Source organism: Nyctibius grandis, chromosome 12, assembly GCF_013368605.1.
Source record: "Nyctibius grandis isolate bNycGra1 chromosome 12, bNycGra1.pri, whole genome shotgun sequence".
NCBI lineage: Eukaryota > Metazoa > Chordata > Aves > Nyctibiiformes > Nyctibiidae > Nyctibius > Nyctibius grandis.
Window position 1 is genome coordinate 10,312,384 of NC_090669.1, and position 21,975 is coordinate 10,334,358.

Sequence of the window (21,975 nt, forward strand, 5' to 3'; positions counted from 1 at the left end):
ATACTGCACTGTACAAGATTTGCATATGCTGCTATAATAATTGTGGTATATAATAATTACAGATGTGTTGTGTCTGCATTAAAAATCAGTGTCTTCCTTTAAGCTCAGTTACAGCATCTTGTAGCGCTTTAAGCGTAATGCTTATCTTTATGCTGATTCCATTTGCGTGTACTTAGATATTGGTATTTTGGGCGGCTTTCAGTTTGTTTCAGCTTCCTACTTGATAATTATGAGAGGGCAGCTGTCATCTTACTTTAGGTCTATCCACTCCATCAGAAAAACCCACACAATGCAGGGGTCACAGATGACCTTCTACTGATGTGTCTTTTGAAAGATGATGTGTTTTGAAAATTCTTTTAAATTGCAACTCTTACAGTTTCCATAATTATTCAGGTCACATAAAAGAATGACTTAGCATATTTATAACCCTTTTTTGCACTTTCAGATTTAAGGACATGTATTTTCTAATTTGTAATCATCTAATTTTAAAAAGGGGTATCCATAAATAATAGGTATGGTTTTAGTGCCAGACAGGGAAGCCCTGACATGATTTGCGATGCCGCCGGTGCCAGCGGTTGTGCTGTGTCAGGGAGCCGAGCAGCATTTTCCTCCTACAAGCCGTGATTATCGGTGGCTCAGTCACGTCACTTCTGCATGGCCCCGTGCAGGGCTGTCACGGGGCAGGTGTGAGGACTAGCCAGGGTGCTGGGGGAAAAGGGACTGGGAAGTCCCCCCTGCTAGATTTCAGGGAAATGGGTCTCGGGTGATGAGCAGGGAGAGCTGCTGTCACAGGCGGCGAGGTGGGAGAATGGCTTTTGTATGGGGCTGTTGGGTATAGCTCCAGGGGCTGGAGCCCCAGACAGGCACCAGCAAGGGCAGGGGAAGGGTTTGGATGACCATTACACAGCCCTGTTGTAGGGAGCAGATCGCTGTGTGAGGGGCTGGCTGGCAAACAGCCGCCCGGGAGTGGGTCCGTGGGGCCGTGCTGCCCGGCATGGCTGGCTCCCAGGAGGGTGGCCGAGGCACGGCTCTCAGGGGATGCTGCACATGCCGCTGAGGGTGCAACTCGCTTTTCCACAATGATTCCTTCTCTAATAAGATCATATGCAGGTGCTGTGCTAGTCACCAACCAAACCATGCTGGCTCTTGTGTTCAGAAAATAGCTCTGTATCGGAGATCCAGGCAGTCCCTCCAGAAGATGCTGGTGGCGGGGAGCAGCCCCTGTCCAGAGATGACCGTGTTGGCAACAATTAACAGCAAGCCCTTGCAAAAAGTCTGTAATGACATTGGGATCTGCAAAGAGTTTTCTCAAATCAGTCTAAGATTAGTTGAAATCCACTTCTGTGAAAAGAAAATGTTTCAGTGAAACAAAAGCTGCTGTTAGAAGTAGCACTAGAGCTTTAGATCTAGACAAGATTTAACTTTCTACCTGCTATGCAGTTCCAAATTGGTTTGTCATAAATAGTGCTCATGGCCACAAAAACAAGCTGAGAGACCAAGGGCTATCTGAACTGATACATGTATATGTGCTTTTTAATGTGAATATATAGATTTTTCCAAAAGGAATCAAAAGCTTCTGGCAAGTCTGGAAAGGGAGATGACTGATACTGCATTGTAAGTAGTCAAATTAAGACTTCCTCAACTCCTTCATAAACTCTTCTGGAAACCTGCCTATGCTCTAAAGGCCACAGGCTGTTTTATTCTATCTTTCATTATAAAAAGAAGATTGAGAAGTGACTCAATTATAATGTATAAGCACCTTCATGGGAAGAAAATACAGGGTACCAGGGAGCTTTCTCACCTAGCAGAGAAATGTATCAGAAGAACCAATGTCTGAAAACTGAAGTTGAAATTGGAAATAAAGCAGCCATTTCAAAGTACCTGCTGGAACTCTCTGCTGGGATTCATGATGAGTTCTACCTGTCTTGGTGTCTTCAGACCATCACAAGACATCTCTGAATGATATTGTTTAGTTAGGTAGAAGCTGTTAATCAAAGGAGTATTAACAATGCAAGGGTATTTTGGTGGTCTAGTAGCTTTTGCTGTGTGAGTTGGGATAGCTGATCTAATAGTCTTTTCTTGCCTTAACATCTCCAGACTTACATATTATACTTTCTTGTCCATCACAGTTGAACTTCAGCAAATATTTGGTGCTGTCTTGTGACTGCAAGAGGCAATTACCGGTTCCTTGATTCTTCTAGCATTTCAGTTGCATAACAAAGCATCATCCCAACCAAAAGAACACTTGCAACTAAAGAATTCAGTATTTATTTCCTCTCATTCCCAAATAATATCTGGTTGCTCCTATTATTGCTACATTAAGAGTTAATTTTCTCCAAAGTCTGAGTTTATGCAATGTTGCAAATACACTGCAGCTGTGTGCACTCAGTGGTGGCTGCCTTCAGCCTGGCCTTTGCAAAAGGGACAGTGACTGCCTGTGAGATCCCTTGGACAAGGGCATGTCTGTCTGGTGCAGACAGCTGTGTGTCTGTAGGTACTGAAGATCTGCCTTGGTGGGAGGGAGCAAATCAGATCATAGTGTAGGGCAGTTTGGGGGAAGATCTGCTTCAACTATAGCTTACTATAGTGTTTTATAAGAATAAAATGGGACTGCTAACTAGTCAAAGCTTATTAGCTGCGTGGTTATTACATCATGCCTATACTGAAAATAAAAAGATCCTCTGCTGTAGCTCAACTACTTCAGCATGGCTTGAGTACAGCTCTACTCCTGCTGTGTGACTCTTTGGACCCAGCAAGCTGCATATAGTGGTACTTGAATTCATCAGTGTTTCAAAAGAACATTAAAATTTAACAAGTATATTTAACTAAAAAATCTATATCTAAATAGCATGGAGGTAGTGATAAAAAGGAGGTAATTCAAGCTAAGATATTGCATTAACTTCCCTGTGAATGGACCTTTCAGACAGTGCGGAGCCGGGCTGAAGTCACTGAACTAATGCCAGCTTCTTTACTCGGAGCCCCTGCAGCCTGTGCCTCGGTTTAGAGGGGCCTCGCAGCCTCCTCTTCGACCTTAACAGCATTTTTTTTTTTTTTGACAAATAAGGTTAAAAACAAAAACCACAAACTCAGTCCCCCACTTTTTAGGGTACTGAATTCTTTGCTAGTACTACAAAGGTATTTTGCTACTAGAATAATCCTTCTAGAAAGCTTTCTTCCTCCCCAACAGGTCCATTGAACCTGGGCAAGAGCATGACCAACCCATGTATCACTCCAACTTTACCAGTGACTTTACTAAGGCTAGTTTTTATCTCTGTAATAAATGAATTTTGTGTATCTTAGGTGGGGTACAAGTTCTGACATATTAGAAAAATATTAACACCATGTAACTTTGCATGATTCCTTAAAAGTGTCTTCTGCAACAAGAATGCAAGGTCTGTCCATTGCTACCTTCTTCCCACCTCATGCTCAAACACCTCCAAAGTACTAAAGGAACAAAGTCCAGAACCCTTGAATTCTTTTAATCAAGGATGAAATGAAAGTGCTTACACAATATTGTAGAGCACTCTGCAAATACTGAATCACCACAGTGAGTTGTCAGTTCTCCTATAAAAATTACTGAAAATCATTATTGTGTGATTTATTTCCCTGGCAGTTTATCTAAAAATAAAAACTGGACCCAGATTTCCTCAAAGCCTTCACTTGTCAGCTGTTTCAGAACTGAAAGTTAATAGCGAGAGCTGCTGCCTGACAGCTTTAAATCCCTTTTCCTATGCGAGCCAGGGGTACACAGCTTTTACAGCTCCTGGGGTGTGCGGGAGCGGGTGAGAGCTCTGAGCACGGCCATCTGCACGGGCTGTTCCGACCTACCACTCCTGTACTGCTGTGTTTCCATGTCTTTCGTCTCAGAAAAGCATTGCAGAATTGCAGGTGAGATATTGTGGAGTAACTCCTCTTTTGTAAGTCTCCTACTTGTCTTCTGGATGATAGCAAGGTTAATTAGGAGGGCTGGCTATAAAGAAAGGCTGGAGAAGGGTTTGCTGCTGCTTGGAGTGCTGCTGTTCACAGCTGTGTGATGGATGACACATCCTCTGAGAGCAGGGAAACAGAAGACGTTTACACCCAAGTTTCCAAGCTATACAGGTCAGGGCAGACCTGTGGGCCACAAAGATTTGTGTGCACTCTCTTTTGGGGAGACATGGGTTAAAGGAGAGGCTCAGAATAAAAGCCTGACTCTATTGAAAGAAGTGGCAAAACTCCCATTCACTTGGGATTGTCAAAATGATCTGTAGAGCCCCCTAAGATTTGTGTTCTGTTAATAATTATTACTTCTACATAAAAGTAAACTTCTATATTTAAAACTTATAACTTGGCAACCACAAAATGCACATGTCTATAATGAATACCCGCGTGAGCCTATTACTCCAACTCTCCTCCATTCTCATCCCTTCCCATGTTTTACTGGCTATTCATCTGTCTAAACTTTAGACTGTAAGGTCTTCTGGGCAGAGACCACTTTTGCTGCTGGCAGAGCAAAGCACCTCTGTGGCTCTATGTTAAACAAGGCAAGTATTTTAAATCTGGGGAAACAAATGTTCATGCGTTTGACAATTTCAGAACATGAATGCAAGCGATCAGGCATGCGTGTCTAGAGATGTGCTTTCTACATACACATATTGTTTCCTTTTAAAGACATCTGCATCTACTGAATTCAGTCCAGAATTTGTCCTAGAAGTTTACCGTTATTATGCCTCAATCCAGCAAAGCGTGACTGTAGGGAGACTTAAAATTAAGTATACATGTAAGTGCTTTGTTGGATGGAGGCCTTTAAGTTTTTGTGCATCTGTGCTCTTGTAATTTTAAAATGAAACATATTATTGAAAGTCTTCAGTTCCTTATTCTGTCACTTCCTCACTTATTTTGATTTATTTTATATAAATACACATCTCCTAAATTCTAGATGCTTTTGAAAAAAAACCCTCAAAATACATTGAATCAAATAGTAAAAATAGTATCTGCTTTTCACTCAATGACAACAATATCCTCTCTGTTCATCAGCATCACTTTTGTATGTAAACAGCAGCTCCCCTATAATGGCCCTCTCATGTTAAAAACTTGTTTTAGAAGAGAGCCTGGCTATTTTTAGCCAAGAGCAAACATGTCTTCTCCAAAGTTGGGGGTTATTCAGGCAGAAACAGCCCTACCTACTTTGCTTCCTGAGGATGGTAAATGTTGTTGCATCTCCCCTTCATTGAGCTACCACCACTGATCAAAAATCTTGTTGAGTGGGTGTTCAGGTGTTCTGTCCTTCCAGTCCTGCCAGCATGGGCAATGATGTTTTGGCTGTTGGTTGGGCTTTCCTTTGGGCTAGCTATAATTTTCCATGCAGATCTTAAACCATGGAGACGCCAGCTCAAGGATGTCTGCTAGCTGTTGCTGTAGCAGAGTGGACCAGGTTTGCATGGTACTTCCAAACAGAACTGAGAGAAGATGGCCAGGCAGTAACTTTCTTGCAATGTAACACAATAAATGCACATAAACAGACATAGATTAAGACTCATCTTGGAAATTGATATGGTGCCCAGTTCAGGTTGATTAAAATAGTTTATGTGTCTCCAAAACTATTAGCCAATTAGATCAATTACATTTGATATGCCGAGGGATGTGGAAATACCTGTTCATCTTTTGCATAGAAGGAGTCTAATCAATCCTTATTTGTTGTGCTGTATAAAATCGGATCTATTTGTACATGTGTCCTGAGAACACAGATGGCATCTTTGGAACCATTCTCCTCTTTGGGGCCTGTGACTGCTAGCCTATATGGTTGGGGTCATCTCACTGAGATTCGCTCAAGTATTTGTAGTTTACATCAGTCCACACAAAATATGCACTTAAAGTATTTTTTTTCTTCCTCTAAATAATGATGATAAACATCTAGTAGAAATCTTCATGGGCCAGAAAATATAAAGTGAACTGACTTTGTTACGTTTTCTTTTCTAAAGATGCCGTGTGAATTCAACAGTGGTAAAAAACGCTGGATTTACAGTGCTGAGCCTAGAGACCTCCATTTCAAGTGCCACCTGCAGTGGTGGTTTATGAGATGAGGTTTGCTCTCCTAGAAGTTATAATGAGACCACCCAGCCCCAATTACATATGCCATGGATTAGGATTCAGATGGTAATGATTTCTCACTATTACCAAGGCCAGATTTGATCTGGTGATGAAAAAAAAGAGTTCAAATTGTGCTATAAGTCTCCTCAGCTTAGAGCCTCCAGAGAAACTCTTTCTTAGACAAGTCATCTGAATTTTTCTCCCTTGAGGAGAGCCCAAGGTCATGTATGTACTTCCACTGAAGCCACAAGGACTGTCTCAGTAATTGGGATTACATGCTTAAGAAAGGGCATGCAGGAGTGAATTGTAATATGCTTTTGGTTTTGCAGCAGCAGAAGTAGAGGACAGTGGTTTCTGGCTTCCTTCAGTTTGTCATAGTCCTATCCCACTTGTTTCCTTAAAAATTAATGTAATGCTCAATATCATTTTGAATTTTACTGAGAGGAATCAAACAAAACTGGTAGGATATCAGGAAACCAAAGAGGTCTTTAGCAACAAAATGCAGTGTTTTAGAATAGAATAAATGTCAAGAAACAAAACAAAAGGTGAAATGAAAGGGAAGCTGGATGATAGGGAAACAGGTTTAAGCTTGTCAAGGAAATGCCCTGTTTTCATATGAGTATATTTGTTAAACTGCATAAATAAGTATATGTAAATATATGTAAATAGTTCCCTGAAGTGAATAAGAAATTACAATTAAAAGGATAGACAAAGTTACTAATTGAAAGTAACGATAAACCCAGCCTTTGTAGTTACAAGCTTTACTTCAGCCCCAGAAACTCAGGTAAATAGTTTGGGAAGCAATTTAAGGCTGTGATGCTGGCTTGCTGCAGTATAGAAAAGAGAATCCACTTATTCAGGAGACATGCCACTTTATCACTTCGAAACAAGATGGTGTGAAATACCCAATTAGCAGGCACACTTCCTTTTGGGCCTTCAATTGGAAACCAAAGGAACAGCTTTCTGAGAGTTTAACAGTGTCAAACTGGCTGTCTCTGCTACAGTGAAAAAAGATGGTGTATAATCAGCTCTTGATATAATTGAATAATTAGCAGAAAAACATACCTAGTAACAGAATATTTAACAAGGCCATTTCTGGTTGAGAATTCTTCATGGGTCTGGTCAAGGTGGCTCGTGCCTGGACTTGACGCTTGACCTGTATATTAAACACAGTCATGGGCCAAAGTCTGACAGCCTTATTTTAGCTTACAAAAGTGAAATGCAGACCTTCATACAAATTTTATGTGCTACCAGCTTTGGTTTGTGTGTGCAGATTGTGTGTGCGTGTTTGCTGGTTCCTATACTGAAGAGAGTTTGCGTGTCCAAAACCTAGGAAACCAGTTGTGCATTTGCAGTGGGGAAGATCTCTAAACCTGCTCGCAGGGTCTGTATAAACACTGCTCTAGCTCTGCCACCCTCGTCATCACCTTAGCAAATGAGTACAGGAGTAAATAGTTTGGGAGAAAGACATCCTTAATGTCACAATCTTCTCTTTAATGGAAATAATCAATTTGGTACTGTCTGTTTAACAAGCTAAAAGAACAAATTTCATAGCATCCCTCATAAAAACCTCAGAACTTGATTCTCCTTTCACTTTATGCAGGTATAAATCACCATTGAAGTCAACAGAGTTATACCAGCTTTAATTCTGGTACATATGAGAGGAGATTGAGGCCCTTAAGGTATTCAGCTATCTAGGCTATCTTTACTGATACACTGCCATGATCAGAAAGCTCTCCTCCTTTACAGAGAAAAGATGAGGGGAAAAAGCAAAGTGACACTAATCTTTTCTGAGTCAGGCTTTCCTCTTGGGTGTGACTACATGCAGAAAAGCTGGGATTTCCAGGTGACACTAATCAAAGATGGCAGAAGCAACTACAAAGCATACAAATAAAGCATCCAAGTTTCATGTATTAAACCAACCAGGACAGCGCTCACGGTATAAAAGCTAGGATACAGTCAGCTGTGTTGCTGTGAGGGGCCTGGAGCTTTATTGCATGACAGTACTATAAAAATAAATTACGTTATTATTATTAGCAAACACATAATAAGATTAAAACACAATGCAAGCTAATAGTTGGCTATCTTGCCTTCCAAAGATGCCATGTATTTTACACAGATGCCTTTTGGATCAGGAAATAGAATTCCTATAGATGGACCCACCAGAAAGCTTATAGTCTGTCCCAGCTTTTCTTAAATAGCTGCTCCCGGATATGTGTGGTAATGTGTATATGTGTGTGCATATGTATGGGTAATTTCTGACTATTTTCTTTGTCTTGACTGAGTCCAATATGCAAATTTAGGCTCCTTTTCATCGCTACCAATGTAGAAACGCAACATACTGTATTGATGGCCTTTAAGGTCCAGCAGCTTCAACCTTAATGTAACAGAAAATCAGGCCCCTTGTTCTCCCTGCAGAGGAGAAACAAATGAACATAAACCTACTTAATGCACAATCCTGCTGAAAAAGTGAACCTGAGGGTGCATCAGTTTGATAGTTCTCAAATATCACAGCGTTAAGCATGGGATAGTTGGGTGGATGGATGGCAAGGGAGAGGGTAAGTTGGTGACACTGAGCAAACAAGTACTTAGCTATCACCTAGTGCCCCTAAAACTACATTTTAAGCATGAGTTAAGGTGTTTAAGTATGTAACCAAAAAATGAGTAGCATGTTGGTGTCACCCTTGAAGCCTCTTATCTTTCTCTAATGAGAAAAGGCTGGAGAGAGGAACATGCTAATGTCAGTATCATGTGCTGATGTTTCGGACCAACAACCATTTAAGAACCTTACTTGTTCTACACCTGGACTATGAAAGGTGTCTAGTAGTTTGACTCCATTGTCATCATCCAGACACAAAAAATACTGGCCATTTCAGACTGATTAGACTGAAGGACGTGCAGGCTTTGACCATGGTTCTGCAAGTATCGCATAGTTTCACTCCTCTCAGTAGTTCCACTGAGCCCAGAGGGATCAGGTCTCCTTCCAGATTTACCAGTGAAGGGGGACTCATGGCCTTAATTTTTTGCAAGAGGAAGCTCCAAAAGGACGTATCTGCAATCTTAAGAATATTCATTAGAAAAATTAATAGTGGTCTTGTTCAGAATAAAACTTCTAGATAAGAAAAAATTCAATTATTGTGGGTGAAGCAGAGACAGTTATATCCTCTCCTTGTTTTTCTCTTCCGTTGTGCCTGCCCTCTTTGCAGAGTGGAGGGAACTACATTTAAGGAGCATGGGAGAAGGCACAGACGACTTTGCCAAAGGAGAATGTCTTTTGACCCAGAGCCCTAGTGTAAGGTTCCCTGCTGCAAACTTAACTTGACCTTTCCAAAACTTTGCTTCTAATTCTCTGCTCTCATAGGCAGAGCTGACACTTTTGTATCAAAACCAAAAATGACACTGATTTCTCATTCTCAAAAGTTCATCCAATCTAGCTAGTTTGGGTTCTGGTAGGAGCTCTGCCAGCAGCCACATCTTCGGCTACAGTACAGGCATATCTGCTGACTACTAAGCCATCCACTTGGAAAGGAACATGTAAGCTTTGCTTATTTGCCTTTCCCTCACTTAATTACGGAGAGTTTTCCAGCGTTTTCCCCAAGGTTTTATGAAAATCATCTGGTAGGGCATCTAAAGGATTTAATGTAGTAAACAAGTAAACAAAAATTTGCAGCTTAGAAGGCCAAATTTCAATTTATTTTATATTCCATAGAGTTTCACTGGTGACAATGGTTTTGTACAGGTTAAAAGTGCAAAAGAATGTGACCCAGAGACAGGCTTTGTGCTCATCTTTGGCAAATGCTGTCTCCCATCTGTTTGTCACTATTGGAACATTTCTTCATTGGCAGATGAAAAACAAAATGTACAAAAGGATCCAGTAAACTATTCCATACTATCGTCAGTACAACCGAACGCGTACAGTTATTACTCTGATAATGATGTAGCCTCTTATTTTGGCCAACTGTCAGAAGTCTTCAATGCAATACATTTAGTGACTACATGATGTACTAGTGGCACATGAAATGGTGAAGTCTTTGGAACAGGAAACAAGAAACGATTGCATGCTTTTACATTCTAATAGTGTCTTAGTGATACAGAATTCCTACTTTGTGGCTCCTCTTGTTAGTTAAGTGCTTTTTTGTTATGTCAGGCAAAATTTTAAAATCTTAAATAAGATATCTATCTTTATGTTGTGCATCTGTTTTGTTTTCCAGTTGAGTTGAGATGAAGTGGGATCAAACTATAGCATTAAAAAATGACCTGTATTTGTAGTATCTCCTCTGTGAGCCGTGTTAATTGGAGAAAAGTTCAGAAGAGGTTCTAAGCAGGCTGAAAGGGAGCTATTTACTACGAGCATTTAGAAGGATCACAAGATTTTTATAACCTATTTAAACTTGAGATATTCTTTTGCTGGTGACCTGTTTTCTGATGACAATATATAGACATCTCTTGTCCATTCAGAGGATCCAGAATCCCTCAGTGACAAATATGTGCCAGAGATTTCAGCTAACTTTCAATTATTCTTGAAGATGATGTAGTTATTTCATAGACCAAACTACCCAGCTGCAGTTGCAAATTTTTATTTGCAGTATTGGAAGCTGCACTAATGTCTGGCTAAAAGCTAACTTCCAGCTTGAGTAACCATGCTTTGAAAATTGTTTCTAAATTCCTCATCTATAGAGCTTTAACAAGCTCTTTAAGGGGGATGGGAACCTGGATTTGGAAAAGTGCACAGCACATGCTATACCATCTATCTAACATAAACAGTTGTTTTGTGGTGTATACAGGGTTAGTTCTGCTCATGGAAAGGAAGTGTTTCTTTTGCAGGAGAAGGAAACCCCTGATCTTTATGTAGGGAAGATGCACCTTTGTACCTCCATCTTACGACATGCCTGCCAGCGCCTGCGGGGGAGACAATATAAGCCCCTGTACTTGGCTGGCAAATACATATGTTGGGTGTTCACAAACCCCTGTTCACTCAAGCGAAAGGTGCAGCAGCAAACACAAGGTCTGTCTATAACCGAACCCACCTATGTGGTGTTTAGTGTGTAGAAGTTAAAATACAGCTACTAGAATTGCAGCAGCCGATCAAGCACCATGTGAAGTTATGCCGTGATCTGGCATGCCGTTAAAATATGGCTCCGTTCCATGACCAACGTGTTACTTTGGATATGTGTAATGCCACTCACGAAATTAGCTAATGACTTTACTGCACATAAATTACCGTGTGGTACTCCAAGAGCGGCTGCGTGCTGCTCGCTTCCCAAGCAGGAACTTTTCCATGTAGGCAAGCCTGAGTGCTCCTCTAAGTGATTTCAGTGAATCTAAAAATATTTTGCAAGCCTTCAGGTCATGGCAACGAACTGTTTATTCACTGTCTGACGTCCTGACAAGGTAAACTCTACAGGGCCGGCATTCTGAGATCAGCTCTTGTGACATCACCTCCCTGTTACAAAAGCCACATAGTTCTGTGTCTGCATATCGAGGGTTACTGTAGGCCGACCAAAACACTTTACAGACGACGCTTCAATTTGCTGAACCTCAGGCCTACGCGCCCCGGGCCTGCGCTCCCAGCACTTGCAGGGCCGAGGGCACCCGTGCCGGCGGGCCCGGCCGTGGTGCAGGCATCCGGGAGGCAGGACGCTGCCAGGCCCCGGAAGCGCCGAGCCCGCGTCCCTGGGCACAGGCCGTGCCCCGGGGGAGGCCGCCCATCGCCCCCGCTGCCGCCCGACCCCCGTCGCGGGAGCCGGGAGGCAGCGGCCGTGCCCTCAGCCCGCCGCGGCGGCGGGGGGAGCCGTCGGGGCCGGCGGCGGCGGGCCGGGAAGGGGGTGGGGAGCGCCCGCCTCTCGCGGCTCGCAGCCGGGTGCCTCCCGCGGGCGCGGCGGGCCGCCTGGCTACCCAGAGTGCAGCAGGCAGGCGGCGGCAGGCGGCGGCCGGCACCGAGCTGCCGGCGCTCTCCCGGCCCGCCGGCGCAGCGGGAGCCGGGCGCAGGCGGCGGCGCGGCCCAGAATGCGAGTGTGAGATGCTTCCCTCGGCAGCGGCGCCCCGGGCCCAGGCGGCGGCGGGCCCCGCGTGGATGCGGCTCTGGAGCCGGCGCTTCGCCCTCCACAAACATTTCTATAGGACTCATTCGCCCTGCTGAGGAGATCGGCCCGGCCCGGCCCGGCCGCCTCTCGCCCTCGCCGCCCCCTCCGCGCCGCGGAGCGGCTCCCCCAGAGCCTGCCGGCCCGGCCCGGCCGGCATGGAGGCCCCCGGCGGCGCCTCGCCGCTCAGCCCTGCGCTGGTGGGCCGCCTCCGCCAGGAGCACGAAAAGGTAAAGGCCGCGGCCGCGGGGCCGGGCCGCAGCGTGAGGAGGAGGGCGCGGGCGGGGGGCTCGGGGCGGTGGGGACCGGGGCAGGCGGTGGCGGAGGCGGGGGGGCGGCGAGGAACCCCCCCGGGGTGGTGGCCCCCCGGCGGCACGCGCCGGGGCCTGCGTGCGGGCATGTGATGACGCTGACGTCACGTGTGGCGGTTGAGGCGGGTCGTGGCGGCAGTCGGTTCCCGGCGGGCCGGGGCCGGGGAGAGCCGCGGCACCCCCGGGGCCGGGCCGGGCCGGCGCTGCCCTGCCAGCCCGCTGGCAGACCGCCTCCACGGCCCCGCGGGGCTCCGTTAGCGTGTGGGCAGCGGCGGTGCCGCCGACGTGGCCTTTAAAACGAGGCGCGTGGGGCCGCTGAGCGGGAGTTGGCAGGAGTGGGAGCCGGGATGAGCGCTGGGGAGGCCCCGGGGCTGCCGTCGCACACCCCGCGCTCTGCTGCCTGAATACCTGCCCTCACACGCCTCGGAGACGGCTACAGTTACCTGGGCGCAAAGCGTGCATACACTGCTCGCTCCTGAACGCGTGTTTTTCGCCCTCTCTCCGGTTCTCTGTGGGTTTTCCAGCTTCAGGGCCCGTCACGCACCTTTTTAAAGCATGGCGCTGCAGGAGGGCCCGGTGCGAGGCCCAGCGGGTGTCTCTGGACAGGGCCATCTCATGGGCCAGCTTGAAGAGCGGGTTTATCAAAAATTAGTTGTTTGTGGCTTGCCTTAAAAAACATTGATGATGTTTGAAATGGATTTGAAAGAGCCAAACTCATCCACAGAAATTATTTCTGAGGGTTCAAAGACTGGTTCCACATGTGGTCATAGTATGAAACTCGAGATCTTTTCCTGCAGATTACATTCATGAACTACGGCGAGCGGGCCCTGCTAATTTAATGAGTATTAATTCTGGGCTCGTAGGTCCCAGCCTTGCAGTGTGCGGGTGTCACAGTGGAACTCGTGGTCGTGTGCACTGTGGTATTGGCACAAGTATGTTTGCCCAGTCTGGATGCCTTTCAATTTTTCTGCTTATTTTTCTCGTATGATTAACATTTTTTAAAGCTGCTTCTAAGATACATATTAGAGCTCCTCAGTTATAACAGAGGACTTCAGTGTGTATTGCTTTGTCACACACTGGTTTACTTAAGATTAAGAAAACTTAACACGTACGCGGTGTAAAAAAAGTGCCTTGTCTGGAATACTGCATGCAAAAATGTGTCTACTTTTGAAAAGCACACTAGATCATTACTAAAAGATCTACATAACCAACTGACTGAATGAACAGAAAGAGGATCTGCTGGAATACTCTGCATCATCCATTCTGCATGGCTCGTAACGCATTATACAGATAATTGGTGATAGTAACTTGTCTGCTTGGACTTCTTCAGTTAATTTTCCAGGTGGTAGAATTTGGTGAAGAATAATTTCTCTGGTACATTAGTGTCAGTTGGGCCTAATGTGTAAGTGGATGTCTGTGGTAACCCCGTAGAATTATTCCCAGTTCATGGTAAGACCTCTCTGTAAGCAAGTTTAAGACTCTTCTTAAACAAATCTGCTCCAGAGGAAAAGAGGCCCAGGAGACCATTAATTAAGCCTCTGTTAGGCTTATGTACCAAAATTATATTTTATCATAGGGAAACTTTACATAATTTCTGCAAATTGGCTAAAAAAAATTGAACACTTCAGCTTCAATATGAAATTGTACTAAAGAACTACATATATTGGTTACAATGGAGTGTCACGATGAAGATATAGTAGACTTTCCCTCTATGCAATGAATATATATAATTGGATTACAACAGTATTTTCAGTTACAAAAATATTGTATTTTAAGATCGAGGGGGTCTTTTCATTTCAGCTGCCTCTTTTCAGAGATACATATTTTTCTCGCAAAATTACTGAAGTTGAAGGCTCATATTTTGGTTTTAGCACAAAGATGAGGGAGAATTAGTTATCCAGTACTTTGGTAAACTGGTAACCGTGGTGTGAGCATCATAACAAATAGTAATGTTATTTAGCCAGAACTGTATATATACACTGGCATTTAAGCAGGCACATATATTTCTCTTAATTACTGTGATGTTGTGCTGTCTCAGTTACGCTTGATTAAGTATAAAGAAACCTATTTATTCCTACTAGTCTGAAGGCAACCTTTAGCATAATAGTGGAATACAGCGTTATCTATCTGCAGAATTAAAGATAATATTTGAATCACCATTGATTATTTTAACATGCAGGCCACTGTACAACCCTGGTTCAGCTATGAGTTTGAGCTTTTAAGTGCTCAAGAGCTGCTCTGGGGAGAACACGTGAACTGAGGCTTCCTTCCTGTTTAAAAATATTAAAAGAACGGGATGTTCATGACTTTCTATCTCTAATCTGGTTGAGGCTGCAACTTCCAGGTTTAGGACCCCTGGTGAAAAGTAATTTTAATTCTTGTTTAGGACTGCTTGCCTGTTGGACAGATTTCATCTTGTTAATTTGTAGTGATAGTAAGACCAAACTGTTAAAAGCAATTTTCAGTGCTCCCACTAAAGGCACTTTGTATAAAAACATGACTTAGAATGTGTATCTTGGGGATAAATTATAGAAGAATATCTAGTAATTTTCATGATTAAGACCATCATTGGAAGCACAGTGCCTGCGTAAAGTTTTGAATATTTCTGTAAGAAGAATATAACGTATGTATCATGGATTACTTGCAAAAGCAATATATGTTAGCTGAAAATACTGTGTTAAATCTATTGCAAGTTAGTACAGGAATTATAAAATGAATATTTAAATAGGTGGATTCTCATGCTATAGAGCCTGCATTTAAACATAATATTTGATATACCTATATTCCTGCAATCAAATGGGTTGGGATAACTAACTGATAGGAAGTTGACAAGTCAGATCTGTATGATTTGGTAAGACTTGTGTAGACAGTGAATTTACAGTGGGCTGATAGTTCTGTAGTTTCTGAGCAATGCAATGAGGATACGCGTAATGGGAGACATTACAGAACCAATTAGACCCAAGAGACATTTGTAGAGTGCAAACACAGGCATGGAGAATCTAAAGGATTCCAGTGTTAGCTGGCAATAGGATTTTTTTTTTTTTTTTTGCATTGCACCAACGCATTTTTTTGTTTTCCTTTTAGGAAAATTAGGACGAGGAAGTGACTCTCCTGTCACTTATCATGACAACAAAGCGCAATTAGATTTAGTGCAGATGTAACTGTAACTCATTGGCCACTGTGTTTTATGACATATTCTTAATTTTTAGGTACTTAAATGGTGGAGCTGTATGATCTTTAATTTCCAAATTGTTTTCAAGATATGGGTACTTGCTGTTTTTTAACAGTTAAACAACTTACAGGTGGGTTATGGGGAAACAAACCAGAGAATCCTAAACTTACGCTCTTTTAAATTGTTTGCTTCTTATACGAGTTATTCTGGGGCTGTCTGCTTCTGTCTTTTTCAAGTAATATCTGTGCTATGAAACCAGCAACTTGGCAGTTTTAAAGCTGTTCCTGCAGTCTGAAAAAGAGCAGCAAGACTGAGTAGGGTCTTGCGCACTTCACGCTGCTGCAGGAGCCACTGGAAATCTGGAACCGCTTGCCTGCAGACTCAGCAGATGAGACTTGCTGTGCTTTCCAGTGCGGTGTCTCCTGAGGTATTGCACTTTTTCCAGCCTGCATCCAAGTTAACAGAATCTAGAGAAAGCTTGGGTACGATACACCAGTGCAGTAGAACTTCATTTTGCACAATAACTGTTTGAGAAAAGTTAACATAGTGTCTGAAGCTTGGTTTGACATGTTCCTTTCTAAAAGGTCCTGGGAGAAGGTTCAGAAAGCTGTGATGACATCCGCTCCACCCTGGCCAGTGCTTTTTTGTAATAGTGGGTTCCAGTAATGTTTTCTCATGTGCTGCTTTCAAGTAAAAGGGCTAATTTAGTCATTATCTGGAAGCTTTCTATGTAATTCTTATTGTTCCTCCAGTGTTAATTGATCATTACTTTTAGTTTTCCTATGTAAATATATATTTTCTATGTAAATATTTGTCTATGTTTTTATTAGTATGAATTAAGTACCCACTAGTTTATATAGTGTTAAGAATTGTGAAATAAATTAACAGATCTTAAATAGGCTTTTTTAATGGTAATTAAAGTCAGACTATTCACAAAAGAGTTTAAAGAGTGATGCCTTTATTCTGGAGTGGGCAAGTCTGTATATGTCCTGCCTCATCAGTAACTAGAATGTGTAGATGAGATTATATCCACAAAATTTAAATGTTACTAAATTGTGTTGCTACTGTAGCTGTCTACAGAGTTTGTGAGTAGATGCAGTGACCAGAGTACTGTTTGGTAATTATCTTTAGTATCTCTAGCATCTTTGCAGGTCTCCATTCCAGAAGTTGTGCTCATGACCTGTCTTCTCAGATTGACTTGGATACCCCTTGCCTCGTATATTTCTTTCCTCCTTTGAGATTGTGAAATTGTATTTTGTTTTAACCTGAAGCTCCAGTCTTCCAGATGGATATGCTAGCTCAGAGCTTGCCATCTTGAGGCCCTCAGAGCAACAACTGCATTAAGACTTCATTTTTTTGTAGTAGGTCATTGGGACACTGGGCTGCACTGTGCAGTTGCTGGTTTTGTGGCTCCTCTCATATGGTAGCATAGGCTGCAGTTCCACTAACATAAAAAGGGTGAATCCCTCCACCACTTTTGTACTAGCACTTGTGCTCAGACTGCTGTGAGGTAAGAGGAATCCAGTAATGTGTGCCAAAATGATCTTGTCAAATGCCAGCACGAAGGTGACAGGGGAAATGCAGAGCCAGCAGTAGGTGAAACTGCACTGGCCCTTTGAGCTGTGGCCATGCTCATACCAAGTTAGAGCAGTTGTGAGCAACAGCCTCAGTCACTTGTTTAAAAATTTCATTAATGATCACATGAGCTGTCCAGGAAGGAGATGACTTTAATTTGGTGAACAACTTTTTAATCTTACTTTTTTTTTGTGACTGCTTGCTTCTGCCTTTGAGGAGTTTTAGGGTGGCATATTTGCAACACTGCTCAGTGACCTGGGTTGGGATCCAGCTTAAAACCAAACTTTGTTGTTGACTTTTTTGCTTCTTTTATCTTCCTGGATTGTTTTTCAGCCAGTATGGTTCCCTAACATGGTTGATTTTGCAGCTCACAAATGTCTGCCAGCAGATTCTGTTGAGGTTCAAAGGATAAGACAGTGGAACTGAGCAGCTGGAGACAGGGAGGGATAATAACTGGTTTACTCAGGACTGCGGCTGAATGTTGAACCACAGCCTGAAGGTATGTCTGTGAGGCAGGTGCCATGGCTCACATCAGTTTTAAGCTAGCTAACTCAGGTACTGCTAGCAGCATAGTTGTTGCACTGTAGACTACATCGAAGCTTGCAAAACCTGCTTCAGATGTTTGGTAAGTTAAATCACCAGAGTTCTGTGCTTAGGTTGGTCTGCTGCTGTCTTGGTACCTGAGCTAGCTTAGGTATGGTATAGCCACATGAATATGTTTATCTGCAGAAAGCTAAAATACTAAGTTATGAGTTCCTTAGCTCTGTCTCAATATGAAGTTACATGACATGGATACTGACTTGCTACCAGGGAAAGATGAGACCTCACTCCAGTTTGTTCCTCATGTGCACCAGTTCAGTTGGTTCAGAGCTCATTAAACTCACTTAGTGGAAGGACGTCCTGCTGCCTCTGGGATTTTTGCTGGGTTTGTGTGTTGAAATGACTCCCAAAGGGAACGGACAAACAGCAGAACAGTATAAAGGTGTTGGGAACTCATGGCTGGAAGCCAGGAAGAAGAGTGCTGGCTCGTGTAAGCTGACCCTGCCTGCCTGGCTGTCGCGGGGGAGTGGACTGCCAGGCTTAGGTGTGCGTGTGCAGTTACTGCAAGGTAACTCTAAGTTGTTTGTCTACGTGACTTACAAACACAGCAGTGGTCACAACATAAAATAGTCTTGGGAGGGAAGAGTTTCCCAGCTGGCAAAGAGGAGAGGAGGTGTTTTCTGTCTGCTTTATAATTCTTAGATCTTTCAAGTAGAATTTTTAAGCTCCCAAAAATCATTTTGGTCAGAACTTAGTTTTTATTTATTGATAAATAATAGCTATGTACTACTTTTTCTGCAAAACTGAGAGGCCCACTTGTGTGTACACAATTAATATAAAAATAGTAGGTCTTCACTTGTTTTCTTGTAAAGAAAGGTAAAAATTGTGGTTATATTTTTAAATAAGATTTTTTCCTTGGCTGTGATTCAGATTTCTTTCAGTCTCTCTTTTCCTTCAGTATTCTTCCCAAACACATTTCTTGAAAAGGCAAACGTTTCCACTCAAAGGGGGATTTATGTTAATAATTTGTTGAAATGTAGTGTTTTTGAGTAATATGGTTTAATAAATGAATATGAGAGCTCAGAAATGCTTTCTTCCTTTTCCATTAGATCATACAGTGTGCCAACAGACTGAAGAACTAATAGTTTTATTTCATTTTTTGATTGAAAATGGGGCTGTAGGAAAAACAATTGTGCAAATGTTAATTCTGTCTTTCTCCATCAGTGGTTGCTGTGTTTTAGGCAAGTACTGTGTAGTTTCCTAGAGGAAAAAATGAAAATTCATTTTAAGTGTTTATTTTGCGTGTGGCTTGTTACATCCTTGTTACCAAGAGATGATTAAATATTTGACCACCCATTAGAGTTCTTCTGTAGTGTAAAGTCATATTGTGAACTGGTTATTGCATCAGTAAACTTTTAGGGTTTGGGGGTATGATGGAGAAATCTCATGCATGAGTTGCATGGCAGAGTGGGTTTTGATACTGCAAACATTTACAGATGGAGGCAGCTCATGTGCATGTATCAACTGCAGTAAATACTTGAATGTAGAAGGTTAAGCAGTTAAAACTGCAGAGCTGGAGTCATCTGAATTAGGTCAGTAGTGGAAATTATCTTGGATTTATCATGAGCCTTGCAAACGTGGGTCTGCATTTCAGAAAACCTGCGTACACTTCCACTGTAGTTCGTGGAAGGTTCTGAACAACAGAACCAAGGTCGAGACTGAGATACTTATGCAGTCCCAAATGGCAGGGACAGTCTCCTGAAGGCAAATCATTGGTTTTAGACTTTATTAGGCCCTTACTTTAATTACCACCTCATTACTTGCTCTGCTTCCACAAAAAGTATTCCATACTGTCATTTTCCCTAAGTAACTGGAAATGTGATTGAAAGGGATGTTTAAAGTGAGACTAATTCAAGATTAAATAGTCACAAATTATATTATTGCTACATGTAAACAAATTACTTGCATATCTGATTTTATTCAAATTACTTTTCAAGTGGTAAATAATGCTTTATCACTTATATAGTGCTCTTACATCTTTAGAGTGCTTTTCTCACATTAATTAATCATCATTAAACACTCTGAGGTGGGTAGGTTAATACTATTATCCCCATTTTGCAGATGAAGAAATGTAGACTGAGAGGTTGTGATTTGCTCAAGGCCATATTGAAGAAATAGGACCACAGCTGGGATTAGATCTGTGTCCCTAGCTTCTAATTTCAGAAGACCAGCCAGATTGTGAGCCACAGTTTTGAAGCAAAATACTGAAGTATGCATGTAGAAGCAGCACACATTCATGGGAGCATGTGCAGAAGCAACAGGTAAGGGAAAATGAGGTGGAAGAAAGAGGTGCCCTTGTACATGAGGGCAGGTAAGAAACAGCTTCATGCTACAGCGTCCTTCTCACCTGGCTTCATTCCCAAGGAAATGTTGCAAGTGATTGTAGTGCCTGGCCGCTGAGTTAGGAGGTCTGGTGTCTGTTTCTAGCCCCGTTCCTGACCAGTGTTAGTGGTTAAGTTACTCAGCCTGCAAAATCGGTGCAGCGCTTTTCCAGAGTGCTGGACACTTTAATTCATGGAAAAGTTTTTGAGCTCTTCAGATGGAAGATCCCGGAGAAGGTGGAATGTAAATAGATTAGAAAGAAAGCGTTGCAGACAAAAGGAATTTTCTGCCTTCAGGCAGCTAATGAAGTCTGTGGCCGTACGATACGAGCTGTTTGGGGGTGATTTGGGGTCACTAGCCTGCGAGCTGCCCTGTGTTCGGATTGGCACAGTGGAACTGGGGGACGCCTGGGAAGTGATCAGGGGTCTAAAGCTGAACCTCCTGCTCTGCTGCGACTCTGCGTGTGAAACCTAGAAACAAGAGATTCCCTAAAAGCAGCAGTGTATACGCTTCCCTTTAAATAGCTCAACCTTGCAGTAATGAGAACAGAACCAATGTGTAATCTCCTGCTTTAATGGTTTGGTTTTCAATCCAGAAGGAATTAGACTTCGGGTTACGGGCGCAGAGAGGTGAGCTGTCCCGGGGGGCCGCTTGTGGAGCTCCCGGGTATGGCTCTGTCTGGTCAGAGGCTGGAGAAGCACTCAATTTTAGCAAGTTGCTGTTGGAGGAAAGGAAGGAAACAAGTTATTTCCCCATTTGCTTGCTTTTGAGACTAGGGAATGTGTTTTCCGACAGTGGATCCTGTTTTAAAAACCAGACCTATGATTAGGCAATGTTCAGTTTGCTGCAGGAGTAGTTTAAAAAATACTTTAGTATGCAGATAAGCCATTGATAACCACATGCATTCACGAATTCATACATTTTAATGCCTAAAAGGGGAGAATTCAGAGTTTATTGATACCACTTCCACTACCATGTCCTAAAAGTAATGCAAAGTTGGTGGCACTAGGTGTCCAGGCAGATTGGGCTCAAATGAACAAACAGGTCATTTATTTTATTTATCCTGAAAGGAATTTTCATTCTTTAATTGTAACTTTAGATACAAATTATGTGTGGAAGATAGACTAATGATTTTCCTGTGTTTGATTAAAGGCAAAGAATCAAAGATTTGTTTATGTAGTTATCTATTTGTTTCTTTGCTCTGATAAGATCAGGTGTTATCCAAACAGTGGGACTGACCTAATAAAGGACATATGCATAATTGATCTCCATCTGTTTTTCAATATTTATTTTCTCTCTATTTTTTTAATAGAGTTCAGTTCCAGAAGTACAGCCTGAAACATTTTTAAGGTGGTATATTTTAGCACTTCTGTAAAAGGTCTCATTTTATACTGGCCATTGAAACAAAAAGGTTTGTTGTTGGTTCCACCCTTTAGTATCCCTTCAAGAGAGATTATATCAAAGAAGAAGAATTAAATTAAAATTGATTGGTGTTATTGATTTCTCTTTTCTCTTTTTTTTTAAAGGGGAAAAAGGGTGATGGAAACAGTATATGCCCCTATGCTGTTTTACTGATGGACTATTTTTTAAAAACATAAAAAGCATATGTGCCCAATTTACATATTTACTAATTAAAAAAGCTTCCTGGAAACATTAAGTAGACTATCTTCTCTAACCTTTAACATTGTAGCTAATGGATATAGCCTGGAAATTTTCATAGAAGGTCCTCTAAATAATGTAAATGATTATGAATATGTAACTAGTTAATATGCAGCTACGAAGGGATTATCATGTAGAGGTTAATGAACATGCTGCTCTTATGGTTTTCAGGGCTTTTCTTTTTGTG

At 42.5% G+C, this 21,975-nt stretch overlaps 1 protein-coding gene across 1 annotated transcript in view; it reads left to right on the plus strand.

The window, feature by feature from the left end:
* Positions 1-12,015: 12,015 nt before the first annotated feature.
* Positions 12,016-21,975, plus strand: part of URI1 (URI1 prefoldin like chaperone) — a 42,165-nt gene continuing 32,205 nt past the window's right edge. Inside the window, exon 1 of the mRNA XM_068411520.1 lies at positions 12,016-12,379. Within this exon, the coding sequence (XP_068267621.1) occupies positions 12,308-12,379 (72 nt within the window). The 5' untranslated portion in view covers positions 12,016-12,307. The remainder of the gene's footprint in view (positions 12,380-21,975) is intronic.